The 18,942-nt window shown below is 36.6% G+C and overlaps 2 protein-coding genes across 2 annotated transcripts; one reads left to right on the top strand and one right to left on the bottom strand.

The window, feature by feature from the left end:
• Window positions 1–11,160: 11,160 nt before the first annotated feature.
• LOC107090058 lies at window positions 11,161–15,074 on the top strand. Its single transcript, XM_015383219.1, has 3 exons — window positions 11,161–11,411; window positions 12,410–12,674; window positions 14,175–15,074. Exons 1-3 carry the CDS (start codon window positions 11,371–11,373, stop codon window positions 14,835–14,837), a joined length of 969 nt encoding a protein of 322 aa, XP_015238705.1. The 5' UTR covers window positions 11,161–11,370; the 3' UTR covers window positions 14,838–15,074.
• A 966-nt stretch (window positions 15,075–16,040) lies between these two features.
• Window positions 16,041–18,917, bottom strand: LOC107090063 (atypical chemokine receptor 3-like). Its single transcript, XM_015383224.1, has 2 exons — window positions 18,550–18,917; window positions 16,041–17,145 (listed from the first exon to the last, which is right to left on the bottom strand). Exons 1-2 carry the CDS (start codon window positions 18,910–18,912, stop codon window positions 16,618–16,620), a joined length of 891 nt encoding a protein of 296 aa, XP_015238710.1. The 5' UTR covers window positions 18,913–18,917; the 3' UTR covers window positions 16,041–16,617.
• Between the last annotated feature and the right edge of the window lie 25 nt (window positions 18,918–18,942).

Here is an 18,942-nt window from a genome sequence, read left to right as displayed (position 1 = left end):
TACAAATCTTTTCAAATGCGACCTGTGTCTGAATGGCCAGGTCGCATTCATCCGACCTGAACGCCATTAATACCCGACAAAGGTCACTACCACCCTTGACCTCCGTAAACACAGAGCACGCTGGCCTGTGATGTCATTGCGTCCTCTACTGCGCATGCGGGATGACTGCAGTTCACACAGGAGTTACATACAAGTAGCATATATTTGGAAATGTGAACGGCAACGCAAAAAAAATCGTATTTCCCCCCAAAAGAATCGGAATTCAGCATTAAGGCCTGCGGCGTAAACGTAGCCTTAGTGACTCCAGCAATGGTTTGGGGTAACTTTAGAATCTAGTCTAGAAAATTGATTCTTTAGTCCTGCTTTTTTCCATTTAGTCTTTTTCTTTCTTTCTTTTTTTCTTCTTAACATCATAGATCATTTAAAACTTTTGCAAAGCAATGGCACCTATTATTATTGTTGCCAAAAAACTGACTATTTGTGTATTTATCTATTTATTTATTCTTACACCAACAGTAATGTGGCCCGAACCATAGGAGGCACCCATACAATGTAGGTATCAAGACGTCCGGCTCGGTCTCAAGATGGGTGCTATTACTTTATTAGAAGACATAAAAATCCACTGTTTTTGAGCATTTGCTGTGTGGTCATATCTTCACTTAGAAACACAATTTGAAGCTGTGTTTGTAGATAAATCCTTCTTCTGTCAAAAACTGAAAATGGTATGTTGATAGCTGCTGTGGGTTTTCTCAAATCAGCTTTCAAGCACCACAAAGTTTGAACAAAATCCAGCAACTCAGAGTGACACAACTGAGTGAGAGACTTTCTTTAAAAAGCATCTAAAGTTTTGAAATCGCTGTCACGGCCACATATTTGCTCTAGAGTCACCATTTTTGGTCAGTTTGCAGACTGAAGCCTCGGCTTTCACACAATGTCTTTGGAATTACTGTAGGATTTAGACTTTTCCTCAAAACCCCACCAGACCAACCAAAAAAAATCCTTGATTTTTTGACCATTTTCTCATTGTTTTTCAACAAGAGTAGGGAAGAAAAACAAATGTGACTAAGTGTTTTTACATCGTCATAAATATTTTTCTGAATGACATACATGCACCAAAGTCAGCACGATCGAAGTAGAGGGATGTCTGACACTCACAGTATCTTTTTAAATAACTTATATGGTTTTCGCTAAGCACTCATTTATTCAGAGGGCTTTTTCGGCATCTAATAGATGAGCGTTAACATGGATTTGCATGTAATCTAAGGAGACAAGCAGATGCGACACGTTTTTATTTCTTCTTACCATTTTGGTTGTGAATGAGCTACAGCTATTCACTAGAAATTCCTTTGGCACTAATTTGTTTGGAGCCTGAGAGTTAAGATTTGAAAGTGCTGCGCATCTGTGTCTGTCACTGTGCTTTAGTCATTGACAGAGCTTCAAAGAGACCTCCATTGCCACTTTAATAAGGCATATATTCATCTAATGAAGGGTGAACAGTGATTTAACTGTTGGAAATGGATTCTATATAATTGCTCTGCATGACCCTTCCCTTGATACACATCGCTGATAGACAAAATAAGACTCCAGGCACTTAACAAAATAAAAGCCTCTACATTCTACTCATTTATTTATTGCAGCATATAGTTCAACATTATGACCCAAACTCAACCATTTTAGAAACTAGACTCTAGGGGGCTTTTCAAAACACACCCCACAGCACATTTCAAAATAAAAGCCTCCCATTGCCACTGTAATAAAGCATTTATTGACCTAATAACAGGGAAAAAGACTGATTTAAGAATTGGAACTTCATTATTTAACATTGCTGGGTCTGACCCTTTCCTTAACACACAACCCTGATAGACTTTCAAAGCAAGACACCAGGGACTCTACGTTATGCACATATATTAATTGCAGCATTTGGCTCAAAATGATACTCAATCACTTTTATTAGACAAACTCAATCACTATTTTAGACTCTATCTGCCTTTCAAAACACACCCCCTCGCAAATTTCAAAACAGAACACCCCTATTTATACTGTAATAAAACATCTTTTGATCTAATAGCAGGGAAAAATACTGATTTAACATGTGGAAATGTATTCAATACTACAGTTGGGTGTGACCCTTTACTTAACACGCCACCCTGTTAGACTTTCAAAGTAAGAGTTCAGGAACTCTACAAAATAAAAGCTGCTAAATTATACACATATATGAACTGATTCAAATGGCTCAACATTATGACCCAAACTCCATTACATTGTTTACATTAGACTCAAATGACGTTTTCAAAACACACCTCACTGCAAATTTCAAAATAAAAGTCTCCAATTTATACTCTAATAAAGCATCTATTCACCTAATAACAGGGAAAACCAATGATTTAACATTTGGAAATGGATTCTATATCACTGCTGGGCATGAACCTTCCCTTGACATATACCCATGATAGACTTTCAAAATAAAACTACAGGTACTCTTCCTTATACACACTAATTCATTGCGGCATATGGCTCAACATTATGACCCAAACACAACCAGTTTTTAAGATTCGGATTGTATAAAAATGCACCCACCTGCATTTTTCAAAATTAAAGCCTCCCATTGCCACTGTAGTAAATCATTTATTAATATATTAACAGGGAAAAAGCATGATTTAAGATTTGGAAATTGATTCTATATCATTGCTGGGCATGACCTTTTCCTTAACACACAACCCTGCTAGACTTTAAAAATAAGACACCAGGGACTCTACAAAATAAAAGCCTTCTCATTCTACACACTAATTCATTGCAGCAAATGGTTCATAGTTTTGATCCAAACTCAACCAATTTCTTAAAATTACACTACCAAAGCCTTTTTTACAACACACCTGAATGCACCTTTCTAAATAAAGCTCATCCATTTCCTCTGTAATAAAGCGTAGACTAATCTAATAAGAAGGAATAACAGATATTCAACAATTGTAAAATGATTCCATATCTCTCCATAGACTGACTGACTGTGTGCTAAAGACACAGGCCTGCCAGATATTCAAAATAAGACACCAGGTCCTCTACAAAATAAAAGTCTATATAATATACTTAGCAATTTATTGCACAATAGGGATCTTTATCATTACCCCAGCCACAACTAGGTTCGGCGACGCCAGTCACCAGGATGTGTGACGATGCCAACTGTCACTAGCTGTTGCGACATCAGTCACCAACAGCTGTAGTGAAGCCAGTCCCCAGTGGGTGAGGTGATGCAAGTCGCCACTCGGTATAGAGTGGTATAGTGATGCCAGTCGCCATCAACCATGAACAAGAAATTCGCCACCTGGTATGGTGATATATGCCAATATAAGGCAAACCCAACTAACCACATCAAGGCTTTGGTGCCAGTCCAAATGTTGGTAGCCACCTCCAAAATTTCATTGGGGAATTTTCTAGTTCCAATTGGTATTCAGAGTTGCAACATTTCTGGTTGTCTTCTTATACATTGTATCAGTATCTGTCTGTCATGTTATAAAGTAATAAATCAGATCTGAAAGTGTTCTCTGCCCACATGTCAGAGGTTTGTTTTAGGCTATGTTTTACCAAAGTTGACTGTAAATAAAGTTGATTCTCTTGCTGAAAGAAGCTCGACATAAAAAAATACATAATTAACCATACATGTTCATTCTTACATAGGCCAAAGTTGTCTTAAAGTTATTCCTAATAACATATTTTACAAAACAATAACAACATTTCACCCCATAACACATTTGTGATTGTAGTGTAATTTTGTATTTTAATGTCAGATCACTTTTTTTTTTACATGTTTGGACGTGACAGCTTTATATTATATGATATGTGATATTATATCATATCATATTATTTTATATTACAATTAAGACTTTATAACACTCTCACGATTAATGTTAGTTCTTGCATGAATGGTGACCTTGGTGAGCATGTCCTTCCCACACAACTATCCAGCAGTGAACACCAACTATCCATGCATGTGCAAAAGAGTACTGGAAAACCTTAATATACAGATGGATAGGCTATTTATCTTATTTGGCCCATATCTGAAACTACTATTGCGGGAAATTAAATTAATTAGGTTGTTAAACAAAGAAGTTTAGGTTGTATTGATAAAGATTTTCATTATGTTATTCTCTATTTCAATTTTAAAAACACATCTACATTTTTGTTTTGTTTTTGCTTCATCAATAAGTGTCTTATTTCTCTTATTTGAAGTCTCTGTGGATTTGAGTTGTTGCATCAGTTCCTGTGCATTATCACAGGAAAGGTTTTTTTTTTAAGTACTCAACACCTTTGCCTTACCAATGCATTACAAAAAAAGCAGAGAAACAGAAACTTGCTAAAAGGGGAAGCTATGTCTGCCACTGATCAGAGACTTAACCTTTAAACAAACAGCATATGTATTATGCAATTTACTTTGGGTCTTTCTTCACTTGGTTTCTTGATCTGTAGTTGTTTTTTCCCATCTTATTTTACCAAAAACCTTCCTAGTCTTAATCTGAAACCCTTGTAGATCATGCATACAGTACTGTTTTTTTTTTTTTTTTTCCAAAAGTAGCTCTTTAAAGTTATCCCATATTTTAACGTTTTTAATCTGATTTTTGTGTTTAACACCCCATGGTCAATATTTTCTAGAACCACCTTTTACTGCTATAATTTCAAACATTCTTTGCTTAATACTTAAAGGAGAATATCTGTTAACATCAAGCAGCGCTGATCTGTCACTCCAAGTAAAAAAAAAAAGAACATTCTCTAATAAAATCCAACAATTCAACTCAATTTATTTATAAAGTGTCAATTCACAACATCCACAGCCGTCTTGTAAATGCAAACGAACAAATAGAATGGTTAAACGTATTTTTGTATCTTGGAAAACCCAGATGATTGGATAGAAACTTGGAGTGACTGGGAAACAGGACTAAGCACTGAAAAACAGGCCCAACTATTTTACTTGTAATTGAAGTTGATATCTTCTCTCCAGGATGGTGTCACAGCTAAACCAGGCCAGATGAAGCTACTATGACAAGAAAAAGCAGATAGAAAAATAAAGTTAGAATTGCAACTCACAAACAATACAGAATGGGAGAATAAAGGTACAATGAAGCAGACTGATGTAAAGGGATTCCTATGTCCTCCAGCAGTCTAAGCCTATAGCAGCATAACTATAGAGATAGATCAAGATAACCTGAGCCACTCTAACTATAAGCTTTATCAAAAAATAAAGTTTAAAGCCCTGCCTTAAAAGTAGAAAGGGTGTCTGCCTCAATCACTAAAACTGGTAGTTTGTTCCACAGGAGAGGAGACTGATAACTAAAAGATCGGCCTCCCATTCTACTTTTTGAAATTCTGGGAACCACTAAACCTGGAGATTGGGAGCAAAGTGCTCTGTTTGGAACATAAGGAACAATCAATACATGATGGAGCTTGGTTATTTAGGGCTTTATACTTGAGAAAAAATATATTAAATTCTATTCTAAATTTAACAAGAAGCCAATGAAGGGAAGTTTAAATGGGAGATATAAGTAGATTTTGTTGCTTCTGCTACATTTGGGTCACATACATTATGATATACATTGATTTTAATGGTTGTGACAAAATGACACTAGATGTATGTATACCTGTATAAGCCATGGAAATGTCACACTGATAAATGACATTTGTGACATTTCTAAATTTAACTGAGTTTGACCCTTTGTGCTCGCTAACCAGGTGAATCATCACCCTGGTCTTCAGCTGACATCGTCCACAGAGGATATCTGAGCAGCTGAGCTCATTACTGGGGTCAGTGGCTGCAGATTATGAAGACCGATTTACTCTTTGAAAGTGGGTCAGCACGTTTGTTCAAGCTACCTTCCAGTGTTTCTGTGTGGATACTGGCAAAAACTATAAGGCTGTTAACAAGCCAAAAAGTATGACTCAATTTGTTTGGTTATTCTACTTGCATTTGAGCCTTTCTTACAAAACCTTTGAAAAATACATTTACAGGAAATGTGAGAATTTTATTTAGTACTGACTACCTCACATTGCTGTACATGAAGAGTTAGTAAGTAAATAAGTATTTGTATAACAAATTTCAGCATAAAGGCAGTTCAAAGTACTTTACACCATAAATCATTAAAACAAATGAGCAGTAAACTCATTAAAATCCTTAAAAGCATTTTTCAGTTACACAGCAAATCATCAGAATCATCACATAAGGTCATGCAAGTAATCAAGTAGTTACACATGATAATCATATGGAGAAGTTTAATGTGTGATAATATATATTGTTTAGAGCAGGTTTTCACCTGGATTGTTTGCGAACCCCTAATCAAAGACAGCCCCTGACAGGTTTGTCTTCAGCTATGATTTAAAGGAATTCAGTACATCGTCTGTTTTTTAGGTTTGTGGGAGTTTGTTTCAGATCAAAGGTGCAGAAAAACCTAAAAAACTGGTTCTCCATGTTTGGTACTGGTTCTAGGGACGCGAAGTAGACTGGGACTGGAAGACTTGAGTGTTCTGAAAGATTGATAAGATAATAATAAGTCTTTAATGTATTGTGGTGCTAAACCATTCAGATAAGTATTTTAAGTCTATTCTCTGTGCTGCATATAGCCAGTGTAAGGACATATGGATATAATTTTATACATATTTGGGAGTATTAGACTATAGTATCAGAAGAACACCAGCAGTTGAGGTTTCTCATAAGTACGATTAAAAATAGTAGCGTAGTATGTATGTGTGTGTGTGTGTGTGTGTGTGGGAGGGGTGTGTGTATTGGTGCGCGGGTGTGGTGTGTGTTTGTGTCATGAGTCATTTCAGCCTTGGGTCAATGAAGGTGTGATCACTTATTTGAAATTCTGTGGAAAGAGAGGACTAAAACTAAAATTAAGAGCAGATCATAATTAAAAGATTAGGTTAAAACACTAAATGTGATCTACCCTACAGCTCATCACCATTGTAGTCCAAGGGTGCCCCCTAGAGTCAGTTCTCAAACACAGCTAATGGTTAGGAACTGACATGGAAAGAGCAGAACGACAAAAAAAAGGTCCAAAATAATAAGAAATGTACATTCATACGTTGACCTGACAGTTCACATAAATATTCCATCACTTTATCCTATTTGTCTTTAACTTAGTTTTAAAGCAAACAGTGGGGACTATTTACAGCTATAATACCTTAAGAAAAAGACTTGCAGACTATCTTGTCTGTTTTTTTTGTTTTTTTTTTTAAGTTAAATGAATTCTGAAAGTAATACGTTCATACAGGATAATGTGAAGTGGTCTAAGAAGAGGAATCGCCCAAACTTCTATTAAGTTGTAGGAAATAGCATTCCTGTAGAAGGCCTATGAGTGAGCAGTATGTGAGTTCATTTTAACTGGTTCATCAGGTTTTTTTCAAAGATCATTAGAGAGTGATTTAACCTCTGGTTTGCTTTGAACAAAAGCCTCATACATCAGTGTTTATAGGTTTGTAGGTCAGAGAGATACAAGGGATTGTACATTCCTTTCTCGGTAGTAGCAGTACGCTGTTACACTCTCAACCTAGTATAAGCTACCAAATATAAAGAAGATGCAGTTGTTTAGTTTAGGTTTTATGGTATTATTATTATTACTTTGTGTATATGGTTAATAGGGAGGGGTAAATACTAGCTATAAATTGGCACAGTTACCTATTTTTATCTCTAAAACTATGTATGTAATGCTGTAGTTATATGTTCCCAGGATTTTCTGACTTGTTTTCCAATGACTTCCATTATTAATAGCTGCAGTCATATGTGAATGCATGTTCTAATCTACTGAATATCTGTGACGAAAGACATAAGAACTGGATGGCATCTGTAGGCTGACTCTAAAATTTTGTCATCCGATCTAGATTTAAGTTAAATTCTTGAACTTTGGAAAGAGTTCCAGCCTCTCACTCTCGTGTATCGCAATAAAAACATAAAAAAAATGCTTCTAATTATTCCTCAACAGCAGATAAATCATGCAACTGAAAACTAGCAGTATGAAAGAGGAACTGGGGAAGCTAATACATTTTAAATTGGCGACCTGAAATGCCTATAACCCCTATAGGCTTTTTTCTTTTTTTTTTTTTTTGCTGTATTTTGATTTGCTTTAAATAAACTACAGTCTTTTGTTTTGATCAGCAGACTCGCGTCGTATTTTAACCTCTTTAATCAGATCTTAAAAATTGCTTTTGAATTCCACCCTAACAGGTCCTGCCATTTTCTGGTGAAAGAGAAAATGCCTCATGAAGTGGTGTCAACACACAACATCTCAGGTATGTCATATTTTCACTGCTCCTGTCTTGTACACAGTTACAGAAAAAACACAGAGACACTTTTTTTTGGTAAACTCTCCTTTCTTTCTATTATGGTGACAATGTTTGTCATGGTCCTGCACTCTCATCATTATAGCTTGGTGTGATGACACTTTTCTGTAAAATATTGTGTCAAAAAAAAACAAAAAAAAACAATTGTATGCAGAACGAAGCCAAGCATAAACCAGTGGACATATATGTTAAAATTTCAACCAGTATAAATGTTTGGGAATATTATTTATTACAATCCACCTTTTTACACTGAAACAACTGATAGAGAGGGTCAACTGATGATTTATTTACTGCAGAGTTTAAAATCTTTTGTATTCAACAAATTTTCTTCCACTAAATGTCTTGTTATTTTCTATTTCAATCTGAAATTATTGAGACCAAACAGTTGGACGTGTCCTCATCCCTTTCATCCATGTTTACAGTAAAAAAAATGGACAGAGTGGCCAGTGGCACATGCAACAAACAGACGGCTGCACTAAGAAACACCTAAACTCCGGCGTGTATCATTGCCCGGAGGCGTCATTTGCCAAAAAAGTAGACTGATATGAATATTATATTTATATTGGAATTTTCTGATTTCCCTTAGACTTTTCATGACCCCTGTAAGTAAAATGCTTTTTAAGGAATTAAATTCTCCTTACTTGACCAGGGAGGGCTAGGTATGCAGATACAGTGTTTTATGTAATATACCTAAAGCTAAGCTTTTAATAAGTCTTAAAGCTTAGATAGCTATATAACTCTCTTAAAGCTCATTTTGTATAATGTCTATTTGATGCATATTTAAAGGCTGAAGAGTTTTAGCTACTTTTTACTCAAAACAACAATGGCTCTGTTGTCTTTGAATGTGATAAAAATGAGTTTAAAAAGCATCACAAAAAAGTAAAAGTGTGTTTTAGTTTAGAATATGTGTTGCTATTGTATGTGCTAGAAAACACAACCAAAAAAAAGCATCCCCATGGACTAATTAGCTGGAACAGATATTGGGTGAATGAGGCCGATCCACCATTCTGATCCAGTCAGTTTTATTTTTAATTAGGCTTAGACAATATTTATTGTCATTTTGTATACACAGAGTGTATACACAGAGTGTATACAAAACAAAACGCCATTTTGTACAGCTCTCTGACATGTGTATGATGTAAACATTGTGGGAGAAAAAACGTGCTGCAAAAAAACCTCATTGATATGGTCAGTTTGATGCAGAATCTGTTAAATGATTTTGAGTTTTCTCAACAGTTAAACTGTCTGATGGTAGTGGGGAAGAAATTGTTTAGGAATCTGCTGGACCTGCATCGAATGCTGTGAGGCCTCTTCCCAGAGGACAGCAGGGAGAACAATCCATGGTGGGGGGGTGTGAGGGGTCTTACGGGCTCGGGACATGCAGCAATGGCATTAAATGTCTTTTATGGAGGGAAGAGAAGCCCCAATTATCCTATCTGCAGTTCTCATTACTCTTCTCACTTTCTACCAATCTGCAGCGCTGCAACCCCCACACCATACATACATACACACAGCTGGTCAGAACACTCTCTATGATGCTTCTGTAGAAGGTCGTATTGATATCATGCACAGCAATGCAGTTACAATAATTATTGTGACTTCAATTTTATGATTGCACCACTGATTACCTGAACACAGTGGCTAGTGATGATTTATACAGTGAGGAAAATAAGCATTTGAATACCCTGCTGTATTGCAAGTTTTCCTACTTAAAAATCATTGAGAGGTCTGAAATTGTTATTGTAGGTGCATGTCCACTGTGAGAGACATAATCTGTAAGAAGAATTTCAGGGTTCTAGTGTGGCCTAGCCAGTATCCAGACCTAAACCCAATAGAGAATCTTTAGAGGGAGATCAAACTCTGTGTCTCTTAGTGACAGCCCAGAAACCTGACTGATCTAGAGAAAATCTGTGTGGAGGAGTGGGCCAAAATCCCTCCTGCAGTGTCTCTAAACCTGGTGAAAACCACAGGGAACGTTTGACCTCTGGAATTAAAATCTAAGGCTATTGTACCAAATTTTAACATTGATTTTCTCAGGTGTTCATATACGCATTTCCAGCTGTATTATACAAATAAATAATAATAATTAAAAAATCATACATTGTGATTTCTGTTATTTTTTTTTTTTTAGATCATGTCTCTCACAGTGGACATGCACCTACGATGACAATTTCAGACCCCTCCAATATTTGTGAAGTGGGAGAACTTGCAAAATAGCAGGGTGTTCAAATACTTATTTTCCTCATTGTATCTGTATAATTTTTTTTTTTAAACTTTCTTTTGACAATTTTTATGTCAAGCACGATTCTTTTACTCAAGTAATATGCGGGCAATTGACTCAACAGTAGTATCTAATCTTAATCAGATATCGGCCAATACGCTCAGTCCATGTATCAGATTTGATCAGACAATAAAATGCATTGGTGCAATCTTTAATACTGTAGGTTAATATGCTAAATCTTCTTAATTACATTCCAAAGTATACATGTTTAAGACCTCTGTACCTCTGAGAGAATAATAAGTGATGTACTGTCATTTTCAATTTCAATGTTTTCCTGAGGATATTTGATGCATTAATAGGCTGTTAGTGCTCTGTCATATTTCCATCTGAGCAGCAGGGGGAGCTGTAGAAAAAATAGACACGTTTACTTTGATTTTCAGTCAGTTAAAAATGTTCTCATATTTTTTTTTTTTTTTTTTAAGAGCGGGGTAGCTCTGCTGTCTCTACCCCCCAGATAAATCAAAACCTTCTACCCCGCCTTTAAGAGGCATCCACGGTGCATTCGCTACTTTAGCACCCAGTCTGTTATTTGCTACCGGTTGGTTACTTCCGGTTCCTGTGAAGCCTCGCGCTGGGTTGAGTCCGCTCCGCTGTCTGTGAACCGATATGAACCATGAACACATAGATGTCGCCTGTTCCTTTAGACACAGCGAACATTCAGTCTTTGGCATCTGTTGCCGGAAGCCTTGATTATTTTCACATTTTTTGTGTTTTTGCACAAACCTTCCAGACGGATTGAATAAATAGTTGCAGGGTTTACCTCTTGGATGGTATTTAATTCCTGCAGAGTTAGGCTTTTATTCTGCAGGTAAGTCCAATCTTTGAACTTCTGACTCATTACAGCAACCTCCAGCTGATAACTTTGTGAAATCACAGCTAAATATGCGCCTTTAGATATAAAAAATATTATTCTATCGGAAATAAAACACATTAAATGCTTAATTTGCCTGCAAGTCACTAATATTCTCTGCGATCCGAGAGCTTATAGGCTCTTTATGTCCTAATTATTGCCCCTTTGTCAATATTGTCTTTATTTTAACTTCATGATGTTTTTTTTTTTTTTTTTTGCATCATGATGTTTCCTCCATGCAGACACTGGTGTAGGAAACCTGCTGCTTAAACCCAGCCTTAATCAGAGCCTTTCATTCATTTTTCTTCCTTGTTAAATTAAATTTGTGTTACTAACAGAGTATTAAAATTTTTTTAAACTTCCATTTTTTTTGTTTTACACCAGATCAAACTTTATAACAAAAGAAAAACACATTTCTGTAGAAAAATCCTCCTGTTATTGAGGTTATTTGAGCTCATTAGGAGGTTTAGACATAAGACTGACATTTATTATTGATGGGCCTCTGTCATGAAGATCATTCTCCATAAATCTCCTAGTTGGTTTTTAGTTACTTATCTATAAATTAGTTGTTATTTGAAACCAAAGTGCAAATGCATAGACTAGATGATCCCCCCCAATCATCAGTCACATGTGCTGATTTAATGTGGGAAATGTTCAGTCTTGTGGCCTGGAAGTACGATGACTGTAAGCTGAGTCATGAGGAGTTTCAAAATGAAATTTCGACAAATGTAAGTGTTTGGTGTTATATCTCTGCTTTTCTTCTATTTTTTATAGAAGAGGCTTCCCATGTGTTTCAGTTCAGAGCTGTTCATATTTAATATACTTTTAAGCTACATTATTTCATTGTCTATTAAAATTCTGCTGAATCCTGTTTTATCTAAGATGGAATTGATCTAAAATACAAATTGACATTTTTTTCAAACCTTATTTTTTTCTTTTATCTCCTGACTCTACAGCATGTCCTCCGCTATTTGTCGTCATGTAATCTGGCAGTCGGAGGGGCTGGTGGCCTACCTAAACCCCAAACCCTGGACCCCAGGCTCTGTGATCCTGGAGAGCAGTGCCCCATGCAGGCAGGGAGGTAGCATCTTCCACCTCACTGAGTCAGAGTATCTAACCTGGCTGCTGGGGGCGAGGACCGTAGCTGAGCTGCTGTGTGATCGGCTGGGGGTGAGGAGGTGTGCTCTGATCAGCAGACCCCACAGAGACAGACCTACTCAGGTGACAATTACTTTGAAGTACAACTAGGGAGAGAATACAAAGATTTAAAGTTTTTGCTAATATTAAAAATAATATATATATACCGGTATATATTATTATGTGTTACTATGGAGGAAGGTCCTTCAGAATGACAGGCATATGTGCAAAAGTGATTGGATTTTTTTTTCTTGCTATCTGAAGTATAAATCAACCAACTATCAAAACTCCCCCACCCATTAAACTGAAAGGACAATACAACACTTTTACTTTGTTTCCTGAAAAGAAAGATTTAGCTCTTTAGAAGCATGTTTTTGACATAAAAACAGTGAGAGAGTGAGAAGCCACCACTCCTATTAAGGTCATTCTTTAAAAACAATCAATGCAAACTTCAAAAGACACATCTGTCAAGCTGTTCCTGTTGTAAAGTAAATGTTAGGCCACAGTGTAAAAACTAGATGAGCTCTATCTATTAATTAAGTTTTGAAACTACCGATGGGGATAGTTTGGGTGCCATTCATTAACCAGCTAAGCAGAACAATTAAACGTTAATATTCTACGTAACAAAGTTTCTTCCGATCAGATACCTGGTTTGAATATCAGCTCCGATTTTGACTAATTATAAGGATCAGATAAATGAGATACAATCCAGTGCACTTTAATAACTCTTATTTCTTTCTTTTTACTACTTATTTGTTAATAAATCATTTCTTACCTTTTGTCAACAATGTATATTTCAAGGCTAAAGCCTTCACTCACGTGGCGGGGTTTATGATTCGTTCATTCAGCAGTCGACTCTGATAAGTATCCAATATCGGCCGATGCGCTCAGCTCAGGTATTGATATCGGACTGGGTTGGAAAAACCTGGATCTATGCATCTCTACCTTAGAACTCTATTAGATTTAGCAGTTTCTTATCAAAATATTTTCCTTAGGTCTATCCTAAATAGATAAAACTAGATTATTATAACAGCTTATTAGTATCTTGTATTATGGTTCATTATTTTTAGTAGAATTAGGGATTTTTGTGTGTTTTAAATTAAAGCAGTTGGATCATATTTTACAGTTTTTGTTTCTGGGGAGTGGTGGCCTAGTGGTTAGAGCAGTGCACTTGTGCTTTGAAAAGGTTGCAAGTATCCGGTTTGATCCCCACAGCCTGAACTCTGGGTTCCTGAGCAAAACCGTTAACTTCACACTGCTCCCTGGGCGCCACGCAATGGCAGCCCACTGCTCCCCAAGGGGATGGGTAAAATGCAGAGAGTGAATTTCCCCATTGTGGGACAGTAATGGGATTTACATACGGTATTAATATGGAAATATCCTAAATCTGTTTATTTTTAGTCCAACTTATTGCACCATGTCTGTGTCCTGCTGGGCTGTGTCTGCTTAAGAGATATAGTTAAAGTTTGAAATGAGCTTCTCATTAAGTGTGTATTACTGTTACAGTAATTAGTACCTTCTGCTTAACGTTGCTGCTTCATATGTTGTTGGTTCAACAAATTAAATGAACTTTGGTCCCAACAGATCCGTGTCCTGCCACTTCATGGTCTGGATGTCGAGTGGCGCCCCCACCTGGCTGGAGAAGAGGAGCACAATGCTCTTGACCCTGGGTACTGCACCTCCAAGACTGCACCCCGATGGAGTGATGCCAGCCTGACTGAGATTCAGCACAAAATCAGAGCCAAGCTGCCGCTCCCCGACGCCCCGCCTGACAATACCTTCCTTGGGGAAGATCCGGCTCACGCCGGCCTTTTCTCACGCATCGTTCGTGGGGAGGAGCAGCAGTGGCGTGTGTGGGAGGATGAAAGCCATGTCGCCTTTCTCACCCCGTTCCCCAACTCCCCCGGCTTCACTGTGCTGGTTCCACGGCGACCTCTGACCTCTGACATATTTAGGTTAGATAGAGGAGATTATGAAGCTTTGGTGCTGGCCACCAAGAAGGTATCGCTGCTTCTCGAGGAGGGACTCGGTGCCTGGGGGGTCGGGCTTATCTTCGAAGGTTTTGAAATCGACTACGCTCACGCCAAGTTGATACCGTTGCTGCAACCTTCATCATCAGGGGCATCTTCAGAACCTCGGTCTACGGAGTTCCACCCCATTTACCCTGGTTATGTCACCTCAGAGGATGGACCTGAGGCTGACTCGGATACCCTGAAGATGATGCATGCTAAGATCACTAAAGCTTAACAAAGCAACAAGCACTTTAATTCCAACTAAATCATTTTAAACAAAATAATTAATCTGCACTATCAGATTCTTTGACCAATCAGAACTGTATGCATATTTTCATCCAGAAAATGCATATAAATAATCTGTCTGTGACCATATGAAGAATTTAATATCTAAATACATTTAAAAGGAAAACATGTGCAAATGTTGTCTGTTTATAACCTCTAACATGTCAGTTAATTCAGCCTTTAAAATAGCTATTTTTGAAAATAAAAAAAAGTTTAATTTCTACTGATTTCTGTATTGTATATTCAACACAATGCTTGCAAACGTATGCAAAAAACTTTCAAATTAAATTAAACAAGGATAATTGTTTCTATATATAATTAGATGGGTGCATTTCTTTTTTAATTAGATGTTTAGTTAATCATTATACATAAACTATATTACATAAACTATATGACCACTCATTACATCACTTCTAATTGGTCCCACTGAGCATCTCTAGTCATGAAGCCAAATTGAAATGCCTGTTAAGTGTTATAAATCCCAATCTGCTTCAGGCTATCATTATACTAAGACCTCACAGAGTGACATAACATCCTGCAGTTAGACGTTCAGCAGCAGCAAAGATCAACAAAAAATCTGTCTAAAGGTCTTTTCTTTTTTTTACCTTCTGAAGTAGGGTTTAATAGAAAGCCTTTGATATTTTAAATCCTAATTTATTTGATTTTGCCAACGAATAAACAGATGTAAATAAATAAAAAAAAAAAATCCTTTTTTTACTGTGTAAAATAAAACAGATCAGTGCATGCTTTATTAAAATGTTTTTGAATAATTTTAGTTTTGAATGAACTTTATCTGCCTGTGTAAAAATTAGATTGATGCTCATTAAGTTTAATGTATAAATAAAACCTATATATTAAAAGTCGACACAGGTTGCGATATAGACAGAAAAAGAGTTTGAAGAGGTGATCTTCACAGCATTTATTGACAATTTTCAACCCAACTTGGATGTGAATCAGATTAAATGCTTTCTTTCTTGATAATTAAAATATTGAATCAGTTCTTGTTTTAGCATATTTCCTATTTCCATTCTTGATTTGAAACATTCCAAATGTTCATTAGGTGGTTGAGTAACACAACAGATTTATTGCATTAATCATCTAAATTCTTAATAGAGGAAAAAAAAAAAAAAAAAATTAACTTCTTCATCACCCATAAATCTGTTCATCTACAGCTGCAACATACATATTGGATTTATAATAAGAACCACTTTCTGATGGACAAGATAAGCTGTTGCAAAGAAGTTAAGTAAAATATCAGATCCAAGTCAATAAAACGGATCAAAGTAAAACTTGATTTGCAGTTATGAAAAACACAACAGTAGGGTTGCAAGATAAGAAAGATATATTTTCCTATCATAAGAAAAAAAAAATCTAACAAAGGTAGTTACAATACCCTCTACATTTATTGCTATCATTGGTACAGGTGTGTCAGACGGTTTAAAGTCAATCAATGTTTCACTGCAGCAGCATTGTATCAGAATAAAATACTTAGAAAAAACAATTAGATGGCATCTTTTCTAAGTTCAGGGCAAAATTGTACCTAAAAAAAACTATTTGAAATATTATTTCAATTACATTTTCTAATTTTAAAGTTTTACTTTACTCCTTCTTTTAACTAAATAAATGTATGGATGTATTTCTCTTGGTCTCCATAGCTACAATTTCTTCTAAGCCTTGCAGGTGTCATTGCCATTGGGGTGTCAGTAAATATGGAGAGCTTTGCTTATTGTTTAAACCTTGACATCAGCCGGCGTTTCTGAGGCCTTCTTGCAGCACATACAATTCGGTCCATCCATCTTTGTGACGTAAAGCAGTGGCTCAATGCTGCAGCTCAGATCCATGATAGAGAACACGCTGATGCTGATCTGACAGCGGTACTCAAAATACGTGTAATAAGACACAAAGGGCATGAAGGCCACAGGTGGCAGGTAGTTGAAGACAATGATTCCCAAATTCTTCAGCACCATCTTAAAGGCTCTCTTCTTTACTGGGTGCATTGTTTCCTTTCCCGCCACTGAGTGACGGAGGACCCAGATGACGGAGATGTTGCAGAACAACATTACGGCAAATGCAAAGAGGATGACCCCACCGAAGATGCCGCTCACGCTCATAATTCCCCAAACCCCCTTAATGATGCTGTAGGGCAGTATGAACATCCAGACTACAACACAAATGAGAATTCTGGTGATGGTTTCTTGGTAAGTAGAGAAAAACACAGGATGTACTACAGCCATGTAGCGATCCACACAGATACACACCTGAGGGCACACAGAGAGTTAGTATTTATCAAAATGAAGTAATCTGGCATCAACTATTTATTGGAAAGAGCACACAACCCAAAATGTGGTAACAAGGAACTAAACAGAATAGTCCTGTTTATAGGCATATCTCTTATGTAATCTAGATTTTTAGGCTTTTAAAGAGAAGTCACAGTGCATTTTTATGTTGTAATTTGGGATGCCATATCTTATGCATTAGAACCACTAACTTAAGTGGATTTTTATAAAAATCAACATTTTGAGGATTATTCTTAAGAAATTTGGTTTCCATTTAGATTGACCAAATCAATACTTTATAGAAAGACTTCTTTCTGTGGTAATAGCTATAGGTCTTTTGTTGTATGTTTACTCCATAGAAGAACAAAAAAAGGTCTTATCCCAGACTATTGACTGGATTTAGGTCTGAACTTTGATTAGGCCAATTAAACACACTAACACTGATCTAAGCTTTGATTTCTTGCTGGATGGTGGAGACCTCCCGCTTTCATTGTCCTGAAGCTAGTAATTAACTTTATGTAAAAAAAACAACAACAAAAAAAAACAGAATCTGCAAAGATAAAAAAACAACTGAGTTGGATAAATAACAGGACTTGCCATCATCCGATTGGGATGTCCTGATACCTGATTTCTTCTAATCGAGTACAGGTACTGACATTGAAGTACTTGCTGATACCGAGTACTGATACAGGTGCTAAAAAAAAAAGTTTTGCCAAATTTCAAAAGTTTTTATATATATTTTTTAAATGCTTAACAGACAAAGTCAGACTTTTATGTTGGATCAAGAACAGCTTGGTTGTAGTAGAAGGTTTTTTTTCCCCCAACAGTCAAGCGCCTTTTGTTGGCAGCAGCTAGGAAACTAAATTGTTTTCATTCTGTGATCTTTGTCAAACATATTAGTGCTGTCAGTACAGAGTATTAGGTTGTGTTTTACAAGTACTAGTATGGGTACTTAGCACTGGTATGGAGCAAGATACCATCCCTGATGGTATCTTACTCCATACCATGAGTTGTAGGATTGTCAAAGATGGACACAGTAATCAGGTTTCTAATAATTCAATGTTTCTGATCAAAGCTTTTTCTTTCTACAATTGATTTCTACGTTGGTCCGAAACATGAAATGAAAGTAGAATACTCAGAAATCTGGGATTATAATAAAAAAAAAAGTTAAAAGATTAGGATTCGTTTAAAAGTAATTTAGTTTAACAACCTCATTTGAAAAAGGATGTTTAATAACATCTATAATTTTACAAATAAAAGATTAGAACACATTCAGAAATAATGACAAATGTCTGTTAAATTCAGCTTCTATTTTTTAAAGGCCTTTGTTTGACCTCGTTTTGGTAAGAAATAAAAGACGCTTAAATATCTTTTTAAAAGACTTACAAGAAAGAGTGGCGCCAGGTCCTTCACTCCATATGCAAACCTTTGGAAGATCCAGATCTTCTCGTCACCCAGCTCCAGCCTGTTGACCATCTCTATCGTGCTCATCAAGCAGAAGTAAGCATCCAGCACGGCCAGGTTGAAGATGAAGATGTCAGATGTGGAGGTGTTCTTCTTCTTTGAAATGATTTGCCAGATGACAAAGATGTTACCCGGCGTCCCAACGACCAAGTTGAACACCTTGACCACAAAGTAGAAGACAAAGGGCTGAGGGGCCACCACACATTCTGGGTAATGATACCACAGAGGGCGAACGCGCCCACCCACGCTGCTGGTGGAGTTGTTGTAATGGCTGCTGTTCGACATTGTAGAAAGTTCACTGTAAAGCAGAAAGGT

This window comes from Cyprinodon variegatus, unplaced genomic scaffold (genome assembly GCF_000732505.1).
Source record: "Cyprinodon variegatus isolate N-32 unplaced genomic scaffold, C_variegatus-1.0 Scaffold278, whole genome shotgun sequence".
NCBI classification, from domain to species: domain Eukaryota; kingdom Metazoa; phylum Chordata; class Actinopteri; order Cyprinodontiformes; family Cyprinodontidae; genus Cyprinodon; species Cyprinodon variegatus.
The sequence above is the reverse complement of the archived record's forward strand: the minus strand, read 5'-3'. Positions and strand labels throughout refer to the sequence as shown.